The following is a 12905-nucleotide window of genomic DNA, read 5'->3' as shown; positions in this document are numbered from 1 at the left end:
TTAATATTGTTATAATATATAGTAAAACCAAAATATCTTCTTATTTATTTGTTTTTTTTTTTTTTTTAATCAAATTATTAAAAAAATTAAAATATTATCATATAATAATTTTTTTTTAACAAAAACAACAATAAATAAAAAATAACAATATTTTATTGATTTAATTTGAACCTTTTAATTTTTTTTTTTTTTTTTTTTTTTTTTCTTTTTTTTTTTTTGTTTTAATCACCTTTTTTATTTTTTAAAAAAAAAAAAATAAAAAAAAACAAATTAAATTATCAAATAACCAATAATAGTATTCACTCCTCTCTCTATATATACATATTAAATTTTTTATTTATTTTTTTAAAAAAAAAAAAAATAAAAAATAAAAAAAAAAAAAAAAAAAAAAAAAATAATTATAAATAGATTTATTTAAATCAATAATAATAATAAAAATAATAAAAATAATAAAAATAATAATAATAATAATAATAATAATAATAATAATAATAATAATAATAATAAAAGAGAGGGAAGAAGAAAAAGGGAAAACCTTAAAAACATTAATAATAATACTTTATTTTTAAATTTTAATTATTGTTATTTTTAATGTATTTAATTTAATTTAATTTATTTATTTTATTTTATTTATTTTATTTTTAATGATCAAAAATAGAAATAGTTCATAATTATACAAATTCAAAAATTAATTATTTAAATTCAAAAATAATTATTATTATTGTTATTTTTATTATTTTATATTTTGTAAATTTTAAATATAGTAAAAACAATAAAAATAGAAATATTTATAGTATTAGAAGTGAAAAAAAAGAAAATAATAGAAACAATAAAAAAAACAACAATAATAGTAAAAAAACTATTTTAAAAATAAATAAAAATAATAAAAATAATTTTATTATTAATATAATTAAAAGAATATGGATAAAATGGAATCAGCAACATCAGAAACCACCTTAACATATTCATCAGAACATACAAAAAGTTCAGAAATAATATCAGAAGCAAGTAGTAAAGATAGTCGTGATAATATTAAAATTAGAAGTAGCTTTATATCATCATCTTTATTTTTTATAAAAATATCAATGTAATTAATTATTATAATTATTATTATTATTATTATTATAATTTTATAAAAATATACATATATAGAAATATATAAATATAAAATTATTATAATAAATTTAATATTAATTTTTTTTTTTTTTTAATTTATTATTTATTTGTTTTTTTTTTTTTTTTTTAATTTTTTTAAAAGATGGTTTTTTGGATATAGTGTTGTTCAAGGTGCAACAGCAGCATTTGCAATTCCATATCAAGTTTCAATATTAAGACCAGAAGATAAAACATATTGGAATGGTATATTACCAATTAGTGGAATGTTTATAAATTTATTGATTACACCAATATTTGGATATATTAGTGATCATACAAAAACACCATTTGGAAGAAGAAGACCATATCTATTGGTTGGAACGATGATAATGATTATATTTTTATGTTTAGAGGCAACATTTGATCAACCATATCATTCAATTGGTGGATTTATTATAGTTTGTAGTGGTTATCAACTTGGTCAAGGTATTGCAGGTGGTGCATTCTCTGGTATCATTCCAGATGTTGTACATCCTTCACAATCTGGTATTGCAAGTGGTTGGTTAGGTGTTGGTTTTTCATTGGGTCTATTGATTGGTACAATTTTGTTTGGTACTTTATTAGAAGTGAAAAATGTAATTCATACATGGTATTTGTATGGTGCAACCATTGCCTTCCTTGGTATTTCCGCATTGATCACCATCTGTACAATGCATGAAGATTCTAATGATGAATGGTCATTCGATGGTAGTTTACCAAGTTTCTTCAAATCTTTGCATCTCCCATCAAGTATCTATTTCAACTTTTATTGGGTCTTAATCACCCGTTTCTTCAATACACTTGGTATCTACATGATCTTTAGTTTCTTGTTATATTTCGCCACTGATATCATTGGTCAAACGAATTTAATGACAAATAGTTATATCATAGTGGTGTTGGTCATGTGTTCCATACCCGCTTCAATCGCTGGTGGTTATTTAGCTGATTTTTACAGTACAAAACTATTAGTATACATTAGTAGTGGTATTCAAGTTGTGGCTATAGCTTTATTAATCACAATTTCATTCAATCCTTCATTTGCTGGTTTGTTGATTCTATCAGGTTTCTTAGGTGTTGGTTATGGTGCTTATCAATGTGTTGATTGGGCATTGGCACTTCATTCATTACCAAATAAAACCATTGGCAAAGATATGGGTATTTGGCATATCTCTTTTATCGCTCCAACTGTAGTTGCTCCAGCTATCACTGGTAGCATCTTACAAGCTACTCAAATTACCCTTGAAAATGGTACTAAAATTTCTTCACAATATGGTTATGCTATTGTTTTTGGTATTAGTTCATTTTGGTTCCTTTTAGCAACAATCTTTATTTATCCAATGAAAATTAGTGCTATTCCAAAAAATTGTTCTAGAAAAGATCAACAACAACAAACTAATAATCAACAATCACAAAATCAACAACAATTACAACCAACTAATAATGGTGCTGATTTAAATAATCATAATAATGGTAAAGAAAACCCAATAATAGAACCAGTTTAAATATTCTATTTTTAGATCAAAAAAAATCAAAAAAAAAAAATCAAAAAAAAAAATCAAAAAAAAAAAAAAAAATCAAAAAAAAAAATAATAATCAAATAATAACATATAAATAATATATATATATAAAAAAAAAAAAAAAAAAAAAAAAAAATCAAAAAAAAAAAAAAAAAAAAAATGATCAAGTCCAAAAAGTCAAAATCAAATAATAATAGTAATTTTGTATAATTTCCTTTTTTTTATTAAAAAAAATTTTAAAAGTTAATCCGATAGATATCTTTTTTTTTTTTTGTTTTTTTTAAAATATATTAAAAATATATTTTAAGGGAAACAATATAAATAATAATAATAATAATAATAATAATAATAATAATAATAATAATAATAATAATAATAATAATAATAATAATAATAATAATAATAATAACAACAATAATAAGTAAAAATATAAATAAATATATAATGATGTTCTTTCTTTTTTTTCAAAATAAAAAAAAAAATCCATAACTTTTTATCTTTTTTTTTTTTTTTCCTTATCTTTTTTTTTTTTTTATTTTACTATATTTATATAAATTTTAATTTTAAACTTTTTTTAATTATTGATTGGGATTTCTTCAACTTTTACATATTGTCTTAACTATAAAAATAATAATAATAAATATTAGAAACAAATTTGAGATATTATAAGAGTGATTAAAAAAAAAAATAAAAAATTATATATATATATTTACTTTATGGATCATTCCTCTAATTTCTGGTGTATTTTTATGGAACATATAATGATGCATTTTTTTTAAACCTAAAGCATTCATTGTTCCTTTAATATGTTCATCAACACCACGTTGTCCACTTTTAATGAGGGTGATTTTAATAACACCAGCTGGTACATTTGGTAAAGCTTCAACAAATTTTGGACTTAAAGATTTAACTGTATGATCTGGAAATTGGGTTAAAATGTTATGTGGAATATTTCTAAAAACTTTTCTTTTTAATTGTTGTCTCATGACTTCTGAAACTGCTTTGGTTGCCATTTTATATTATATTTTTATATTTTATTTTTTTTATTTGTTGTATTTCTAAAAGTTTTTTTTTTGTTTGTAATTATTCCTATTAAAATATTGTAATTAAATATTTTAATTCTATTCGCTATATTGTTTTAAAAAAACTTTTTTTGTATTATTTAATAATGAAAATGAAACAATGAAATGTGAGAAATGAAAAAAAAAAAAATTCGAATTGTTTTTTTTTTTTTTTTTTATTTTCGTTTTCATTTTTTTTTTTTTTTTTTTTTTTTTTTTTTTTTTTTTTGATCAAAACTGATTTTTTTTTTTTAATTTTTATTTTTTTTATTTTTATTTATTTATTCTTATTTATTTTATTTTATATTTTATTTAATAGATTATTAATATTAAAATATATAATTGAAGTGAATTAATATAATTAAAAAATATTTTGATTAAAATAAAAGAATATATCTTTTTTTACCTCTGCTTTTTTTTTTTTTCAACTTTTTTTCCACTTTTCATTAAAAATATTTTTTTTTTTTTTTTTTATTTTTATTTATATTTTTCTGTTTTTTTAATTTTTTTTTTTTTTGCAGCGTTTAATCACTTTTTTTTTTTAATCATTTCCAAAAATAATAATTAAAAATGGGGGATATTTATTTTGAATCATTTATAGATTTATTAAATAAATCAAATGACTCTGACCATAATGCTTTGGAATATTTAAAAGTAATTGGTTCTAATAATGATAATCAAAACGATTGCCTATCATTTAAAAATTTGAATAAAATTTCAAATTATTTATCAAATCATTTATTAAATATAATAAATCAAAATAATAATAATAATAATAATAATAATAATAATAATAATAATAATAATAATAATAATAATAATAATAATAATAATAATAATAATAATAATAATAATAAAATTATTATTGGAGTTTATCAAAATCATTCATTCCAATTAATTATTTCAATATTATCAATTTTTAAATTAAATTTAATTTATTTACCATTAGATACAACATATCCAAATGATAGATTAATTTATATGTTAAATCATTCAGATTGTAATATAATTATAACAACTCATAATCATCACCAAAATGATAATAATAAAGAATTATTTAAAAATAAAAAAATTATTTGTTTAGATTGTTTATTTAATTGTGAAGAAATTAATAATAAATTAATTGATAAATTTTTAGAATTAAATAATAATTTTGAAATTTCAAAACAAAATAATGGAAATAATAATATTAATATTATTAATGATCCAGCTTATTTAGTTTATACAAGTGGTTCAACTGGTAATCCAAAAGGTGTATTATGTTCTCACAGAGGTATAGTACCATTTTTAAAACATCAAATTAAGTCATTTAAATTTAAAAGAGAACATACAAGATTATTACAATCATTACCAATTTGTTTTGATGCAAGTTTATCAGAAATTGGAACTTCCCTACTTGGTGGATGTACATTATTAATTCCAAAAACTTCAAATGATGCTCAACTAATTAGAGGTTCAAGTATTTCATTTTTAAATCATGTAACTCTTAATAAAATTACAGCGGCTATGATTTCACCATCATTTTTATCATTACTTTCAATTGATGCATTTAATGCAAACTCATCACCATTGGAAACTTTTGTAATTGGTGGTGAAAAATGCCCAATTAATGTTTTAAAACAATGGAGAAAAAAAATAAATATTATAAATGTTTATGGTCCAACTGAAGTAACAGTTTGTACAACTACAAATTTAATTTATAAAATAGATGATGATAATAATAATGATAATGACGATGATGAAGCTACTAAAGATAATGTTAATTTATTATCATTGGGTGATTTAGTACCAGGGTTATCTTTATATTTATTGGATCAAGAAACTAAATTACCAATTAAAACCATTGGTTCAGAAGGTGAGATTTATATTAGTGGTGATGGTGTAGCATTAGGTTATTTTAAAAATCAAATTCAAACAGATCAATCATTTTCATTAGATCCATTTATAAATGATGGTATTACTAGAATGTTTAAAACTGGTGATTGGGGTAAACTAATTGGAATTGATGAAAATGGTAAAGAATCTATTGAATTTAGAGGTAGAATAGATAATCAAATAAAATTAAATGGTTCAAGAATTGAATTGGATGAAATTTCAAAAACTTTAGAAAATCATCATTTAGTTCATCAAGCAATATGTGATGTTAAATTAGTAGGTGATAATAATAACAAAGCATTGATTGCATATTTAATTATAAAAGAAAAACCATTATCATGTAAATTAAATACCAATATTAATGATATTGAATTAGTGAAATCATTTTCAACAAATTCAAATTTACTTTCAAATATTTTAAAAGAATTTCTTTCAAAAACTTTACCAAAATATATGATACCACAATATTTTATTATATTAAAATCATTTCCATTAAATAAAAGTGAAAAAATTGATAAATTTCAATTACCAATCCCATTCATTCAACAACAACAACAACAATCAAACGAACAAATAAATGGTGAAGATGATGATAGTAATAATAAATCAATTTTAAAATCAAATTTAATTAATATATTTAAAACTATTTTAATGAATGATTCAATTGAATCTAATCAAGATTTAGTTTTAAATTATGGTATGACTTCAATTCAATGTATGCAAATAATTGAATTAGCTAGATCTAAATTTGGTATTTTCTTAACAGTATTTCATATTTATAATTTAAAATCAATTGATAATATTATATTAGTATTAACAAGTAAAGATTTTAAAAATGAATTTGGTTTTAAATCAATTTTTGATTTAAAATCATTTTTATTAAATTTTAATACAAATCAAAAAATTACCACCACCACCACAATAAATAATAAAAATAATAATAATAATAAAACTCTTCAATCAAATTATTCAAATAATATATTAATTACTGGTGTAACTGGTTTTATTGGTTTTAATATATTTAAAAATATTATAAATAGTAATGAAAATGAATTTAAAGATTCAACATTTTATTTATTGGTTAGAAATATTGAAAAACTAAATGAAATTTTAAATAAATTAAATTTAAAAGATTCAAATAGAATTATTATATTAAAAGGTGATATTGGTAAAATAAATTTTGATTTAAATCAATTAGAATATGAAAAACTTTGTTTAAATTCAAATATTTCAACAATTATTCATTGTGCTGCAAAAGTTGATATGAATTTACCATTTGACGAAATGATTAAAGATAATATTAAATCAATTTATTATTTATTAGATTTTATAAATAATTTAATTAATAATGAAAAACATAGTAATTTTAAATTTTCAAAAATACATTATATTTCAACATTGTCAACAATTTTATCAAATTCTAAATATTGGGAAAAAGAAAAACAAACAAATGCAACGCTTTACAACTTAAATCAATCAATTAATTGTGATAATGATGATGAAATTATATATGGAGGATATGCACAATCTAAATGGCTATCAGAATATATTATTTCAAATTTTAATTTGGATGAAAAATTAGTTATTCATAGACCAGCAATGATATGCCCAACTATAGTTGACAAAAATGATTTAACAACAATTACACCACCAACTATTTATTATTCAAATTATTTAAATAAGTTATTTGACACTTGCAGGAAATTAAATTATTATCCATTGTTACCAGAATCCATTAAAACTGATATCACACCCATTGACGAATTTGTTAATAATTTTATAATTAATTATAAAAAAGAAAGTTCAAACTCACCACCAGCCAATGGTGATAGTAATATTTATTCATATTTTACAGCAAACTCAGAGTCATTACTATCTCTATTTAAAAATGAATTTGGTCAAGAAAGAGGTGTCGACATAAAGTCATGGTCAGAAATGTTAAATACAAATCACTCTTTCTATCCCTTTATTCAATTTTTGAATGATATAAATAGTTTTGAACAAATATTATTCCCTGGTAATAAATTACCAACAATAGAAAAAAATAATAATAATAAAAGTAATAGAATTTAAATTAATTATTTTTTTTATTCGTTCTGTTAATATAACCTCCCAACTCATACCTCATGGAGGGTAAAATGTAATAATAGTATAATAATAAAATTAAAAGAAGATTCTAAAAAAAACTTTGCTAAAATAAATAAATAAAAAAAAATTCTATATAATCAACAATCTGACGTTTATTTGTTTGATTTTTTGGTGTTTTTGTTGTATCTCTTTTGGTCAACGACGTGGATTTCTATAATTAAAAAAAAGGTAAGGTTAGGTACTTTTTTTTTGCTTTTTCTTTTCTTTTTTAATATTAAAACTTACGTGGGATGGTTGGGAATTCCAAAGTAGATTTAAGCATTTCTTCAACATCACGATCGATTTTAACTTCGTTGGTTTTGATGGCTGATTCTTGTGGAACGTAGTTATCTCTCTTTTCTCTTTCTTCTTCTTGTAATTTGTAAGAAATACCACGGACTGGACCATTAGCAATACGTCTCATTAAATGGGTACAGAAACCAGCAATCTTGTTTCTTAAACGTTTTGATGGGATCTTGGCGAGTTTGTCGCAAGTTCTCTTGTTAGTGTCGAAGTCATTGGTAAGTCTTGGGTAATGCTTCTCAATGAGGAGTTTGGAAGCTCTTTTGATTGTCTTTGTTCTAACACGACCCTATAATTGATAATAGATTGATTGATTGTTTGTTTGTTGATAATGATGATATTGATTGATGATTATTTTATTTTAATTATATTAATATCAATTCTATTCATTCTAAAATAAATTATCATACAAGTTTTCATCTCTTATCTTTCAAACAATGAAAGATTGATCCAAAAAAATAGCATGACCTATTAATATCTAAAATCACATAGTATACATACCATTTTAGATTGATATGATAAAGGAAAGGAAAAGCACTAAGCGGAAAAAAAAAAAAATTTAAAACGACGAGCACCCACTAAAATTTTTTTCAATTTTTTTTTTCTTTTTTTTCAATTTTTTTTTTTTTTTTTAGCGACAAATTTTGATAACGTAAATTTTTCACTTTTCATTTTCACCTTTTTTATTTTTAATTTTTTTTTATTTTTATTTTATTCTTATTTTCACGTTGACACTGATCATTTTTAAAAAATAATTTTTTGTTTACCATAATTTAGATTTAATATTATTATATTATTATTACTATTATTATTATTTTTTTTTTTTATTCATTTTTTAATTTTTTTCCTATTTCAAAGGGAGTGTAGAGTTTTTTTTTTTTATTTTTCTTTTTTTTTTCCCTCTTTATTTTGTTTTATTTTTTTTTTTATTTCCCAAATTACACCATGTTATTGATATTTTTTGCCCCTTAAAATTATTTGGAATCTTTGTTTGATTTTTCAGGCTGTTTTGTTTTTGTTGTCTAGTTTTTAGAAGAAATAACTATTTTATAGAAATTTCAATAAATATCTTAAAAAATCTTTTTTTTTTAACGATGTTTTTTTTTTTTTTTTTTTTTTTTTTTAATGTTAATAGTTTTCGTTTTGAATCATCGCGGTTTATAAATATAAAATAAAATTAAAAAATGAAATACCAAATATTTCTTTTTTTTATTACATTATTAATTGGATATTCAAAGGTTGAAGGAGTTAGCTATTTACATATGACTCCATATTTGGACGAAAATTGCACAGTTTCGAATGGAGAAAATGGTGTTGGATTTGCTTTTCAAATTGGTGAATGCTTTGGAATAAATATAAATCATTCGAGTAATAATTACAGAGTTACACTAGATAGTACAGGTACAAATGGAACTATATCAGAATATTCAGATTATGACATTACATGCAGCGAGCAAAAATCAAATCCAGATGTATCATATCAAGTTGGTGGATGTTATAGAGCACCAGAATATGCCAACAGAGATATCTATGTAGCTACCAATTACGTTCTTATTTCAATTGAAAATAATCCATCAATTCCACTTTATGGATTTAGAGAAACTACTTATGGTGATAGTGCTTGTGAATCAGATCCACAATATTATTATTATTATACCAATGATATAGTTTTCCATAATGGATTAAACGAATACTCAAGTTGGTATTGTGATAATGATAAACGTAGGTTTTTTTTTTTTTCTCATTCCTTAATTTTTTATTTACTAATTTAATTTTTTAATTTCTTTTTTTTTATTTATAAAAAGCATACGAAAAATTGTGTGAAAACTCCAACTGTAAAACATCGTCTGTCGGTGGTGGTTGTATTCGTAACTTTTCAGAATGGCATGAAAAAAATTATTTCTTAAAATCTTGTTAATATTATAATTAATTAAATAGTTTTAAATAAAAGAGATTTTAAAAAAAAAAGTATTATTACCATTAGAGTAAGATTTAAATTTTTAATTATTGTTTTTAATTTTATTTTAATTTATTATTTTAATTTATTATTATTGTTTAATTTAAACGGTTGAGGAAGATAAAAATTGTTGGAAATCATTGTTTTTCATAAAATCATAATAAACTTCCATTGTAAGGTTATCATCTGTTTGAGGAAAATTTATTTCCTTTCTTAAGAATCTGAAATGTAATGGTATTTGACTTGATTCTAGTAATCTATTAAATTTTATAATTTTTTTTTTTATTATATTATACTATTTTTTTTTTTTTTTTTTTTTTTTTTTTTTTTTTTTTTTTTTTTTTTTTTTTTTTTTTTTTTTTATTTTTTTTCAAAAAATAAATTATTTAAATTAATATTTGAATAGATAATAAATTATGATTTTTTTTAAAATTATTAAAATACATACTCTTAATGATTTAACATAAATGAATGAGAAAATACCAAGACAAACACTAGAAATACCAAAAACAAATAGTAATGAAAAACCAACAGCTTTACTAATAAATATAAAAGAGAAAAAAAATAAAACTGCTAAACCAAAGCAAATTATTGCCGAACAGACATACCAATATGGACCATATGATCTATTTAATGAAAATATAAAATCATGATATTTATCATCTGATAACAAGTGAGAAATTTCAATTGGTGGAATTGGATTGAAATACATTTTTCTACTTTTTGGTTCAATTTCTTTTATCATTGTATTATTAATTATAACATAATCTGTATTTAAACTAATATTATTTGAAATTATTTTTCTAATTGATTCTTTATACCATTTATTTACACCATTTAATCCATCATAATGAAATATTATCTCAACTTTGGTTCCTCTTTGATCAAAATCATCATTTATAATTTCTAATGCTTCAACTCCATTTTTTATTGTATTATATTGTTCTACACTTATTGAATAGTTAAATCTAAATTTTATATAAAATTAATATATATTATAAAATTTTTTTTTAATTATTTTAATTATTTAAATTATTATTTTTTTTTTCTTACATTTGCTCAATTGTAAAATCTTCCAAACTCTTTTGAGAAATAAAATATCTATTATTGGATAATGCTAAAACAGAATCAACTAATTCTTGAGAACAATTATTTAACCAAGTAATTATGTTACTTTCCATTTTAAATAATTAAAACGTAAATTATATTATAAAATTATCTTGAGGAAATTTGGAAAAAAAAAAAAGTGGTAAAAAAAAAAAGTGGTAAAATAGAAAAAAAAAAAAAAAATAAAAAAAAAAAAAAAAAAGGGTTTAAAAAAAGAAAATAAAAAAACACCTGATATATTATAAATTTTAAACTAATCATTTTTATTTACTAATGATTATTATAAATTAAACTCATTTATATTATTATTATTATTAATTGAATTTCTTGGGTAATAAACAAATTCCAATGTTATTTTATCATTTGTTTGAATGAATTTTTTTTTTTTCCTTATCAATTTAAATTCAATAAATTTATGAAAATCACTATAGTTCATTTGAAATATTAATTTTTTATTAAATTCATATATTATTTTTTTAATTATAATATACTTATTTTTTTTAATTTTAATAAAAAATGATTAATATCTTTTTTTTTTTTTTTAATTTTTTCAATTTTTTTTTTTTTTTTTTATTTTTTAAAAAAATAAAATTACCTTAATTAAATGTGAATATATTAAATGAAAAATAATTAATGAAAAACTAATTGAGGATAAAACTACAATAAAAATCCAAGATTGATTTGGTAAAATGTTTTTTTTTAATAAAATTAAATAAACCATTAAACCAATAATATAAAAAAAAATTACTAAAAATTTAATCCAATGACCATTATAAGCAGAATTAATAGATTTTATAAAATTAATATATTGATTACTTGATATTAAATGTGACAGTTCTAATGGTAATTTCTTATCGAAATAGCTTTTATAATTTTTTGGAATTATTTCATATTTAACCCCATTTGGATCAATTCTACTTTCTTCTGTTACTCTAATTATATGTCTTTGGTTTAAACATATATTGTTAATTATTATTACATTTATTACATTACAGGTATTAATTTTTTCTTTATCATTTATAAAATCTAAATTAATTAATGTAATTTGTTCACTTTTTTCTGAACTATTAAAATAATAATTTTCAAATACTTTTTTTAAAATATAATAATTTTCAATTTCTAATTTATATTTATATCTTTTTTAAATTTTAGGTAAATCATTTCAAGAAATAGTATTTTACCAAAAAAAAAATTTAACAAACTGTTATTAGTAAACTAATAAATAATAATATTTTATAAAATATAAATATTATTATAAATATTTAAAAAAATAAAATTACAAATTAAGATATTTTTTTTTTTTATTTTTTTCTAATTTAATATAGTTACATTTTATTTGGTGAATTAATTAATTTTTTTAAACTTGACTTTGATATATAAAAACCATTCTTTGATAAAGATAGTAAAATATCCAATATAAATTCATTACTGTTATATATCCAATTTATAATGTTACTTTCCATAGTTATAAAATTTTTTTTAATTTTTTTTTTTTTTTTTTTAAATTGCACCCTAAACACACAATTACTTAATTTTTTAATTTTTTAGTAAAAATTCTAAATATATTTTTTTTAAGGTAATAAATAAAAACAATAGGAAAATTTCAAAAATATTTTTAATCATTTTATTTATTTTTTTTAAACATCAATTTCATTAATTTTCATTTGAGATTCTTCATTGTAAATATTATTTGTAACATTTGTATTTTTAGAGTTATAAAAATAGTGAATTATCATTGTCATTGTATTTTTAGTTTGAGGGAACTTTTTCTTTTTATAAACAATATGAAATTCAAGTGGTACTGATTTTTCAATAATTTTCTAT

The 12905-nt window shown here is 19.5% G+C and overlaps 8 protein-coding genes across 8 annotated transcripts; 4 read left to right on the top strand and 4 right to left on the bottom strand.

Annotated features, from left to right (window-relative positions):
- Nucleotides 1-920: 920 nt before the first annotated feature.
- On the top strand, nucleotides 921-2636 carry DDB_G0290153 (hypothetical protein; the record flags this gene model as incomplete). Its single annotated transcript, XM_630783.1, has 2 exons — nucleotides 921-1087; nucleotides 1259-2636. The coding sequence occupies 2 exons, from the start codon at nucleotides 921-923 to the stop codon at nucleotides 2634-2636; spliced, it is 1545 nt and encodes a 514-aa protein (XP_635875.1).
- Nucleotides 2637-2810: 174 nt separating this feature from the next.
- On the top strand, nucleotides 2811-3076 carry DDB_G0290149 (hypothetical protein; the record flags this gene model as incomplete). Its single annotated transcript, XM_630782.1, has 2 exons — nucleotides 2811-2855; nucleotides 2960-3076. The coding sequence occupies 2 exons, from the start codon at nucleotides 2811-2813 to the stop codon at nucleotides 3074-3076; spliced, it is 162 nt and encodes a 53-aa protein (XP_635874.1).
- Nucleotides 3077-3225: 149 nt separating this feature from the next.
- Nucleotides 3226-3664, bottom strand: DDB_G0290147 (hypothetical protein; the record flags this gene model as incomplete). The annotated part of the gene is made up of 2 exons (XM_630781.1): nucleotides 3226-3270; nucleotides 3365-3664. 2 exons carry the CDS (start codon nucleotides 3662-3664, stop codon nucleotides 3226-3228), a joined length of 345 nt encoding a protein of 114 aa, XP_635873.1.
- Nucleotides 3665-4282: 618 nt separating this feature from the next.
- DDB_G0290145 (hypothetical protein) lies at nucleotides 4283-7660 on the top strand (the record flags this gene model as incomplete). Its single annotated transcript, XM_630780.1, has 1 exon — nucleotides 4283-7660. The coding sequence occupies one exon, from the start codon at nucleotides 4283-4285 to the stop codon at nucleotides 7658-7660; it is 3378 nt and encodes a 1125-aa protein (XP_635872.1).
- Nucleotides 7661-7827: 167 nt separating this feature from the next.
- rps17 (40S ribosomal protein S17) lies at nucleotides 7828-8521 on the bottom strand (the record flags this gene model as incomplete). Its single annotated transcript, XM_630779.1, has 3 exons — nucleotides 7828-7886; nucleotides 7961-8306; nucleotides 8519-8521. The coding sequence occupies 3 exons, from the start codon at nucleotides 8519-8521 to the stop codon at nucleotides 7828-7830; spliced, it is 408 nt and encodes a 135-aa protein (XP_635871.1).
- A 680-nt stretch (nucleotides 8522-9201) lies between these two features.
- Nucleotides 9202-9935, top strand: DDB_G0290143 (hypothetical protein; the record flags this gene model as incomplete). Its single annotated transcript, XM_630778.1, has 2 exons — nucleotides 9202-9739; nucleotides 9823-9935. The coding sequence occupies 2 exons, from the start codon at nucleotides 9202-9204 to the stop codon at nucleotides 9933-9935; spliced, it is 651 nt and encodes a 216-aa protein (XP_635870.1).
- Nucleotides 9936-10077: 142 nt separating this feature from the next.
- On the bottom strand, nucleotides 10078-11155 carry DDB_G0290151 (hypothetical protein; the record flags this gene model as incomplete). The annotated part of the gene is made up of 3 exons (XM_630777.1): nucleotides 10078-10269; nucleotides 10423-10942; nucleotides 11028-11155. The coding sequence occupies 3 exons, from the start codon at nucleotides 11153-11155 to the stop codon at nucleotides 10078-10080; spliced, it is 840 nt and encodes a 279-aa protein (XP_635869.1).
- Nucleotides 11156-11361: 206 nt separating this feature from the next.
- Nucleotides 11362-12608, bottom strand: DDB_G0290155 (hypothetical protein; the record flags this gene model as incomplete). The annotated part of the gene is made up of 3 exons (XM_630776.1): nucleotides 11362-11571; nucleotides 11677-12145; nucleotides 12411-12608. Coding segments are annotated over 3 exons (877 nt in total), but the record flags the coding sequence as incomplete, so codon positions are not given.
- Between the last annotated feature and the right edge of the window lie 297 nt (nucleotides 12609-12905).

This window comes from Dictyostelium discoideum (genome assembly GCF_000004695.1).
Source record: "Dictyostelium discoideum AX4 chromosome 5 chromosome, whole genome shotgun sequence".
NCBI classification, from domain to species: domain Eukaryota; phylum Evosea; class Eumycetozoa; order Dictyosteliales; family Dictyosteliaceae; genus Dictyostelium; species Dictyostelium discoideum.
The sequence above is the reverse complement of the archived record's forward strand: the minus strand, read 5'-3'. Positions and strand labels throughout refer to the sequence as shown.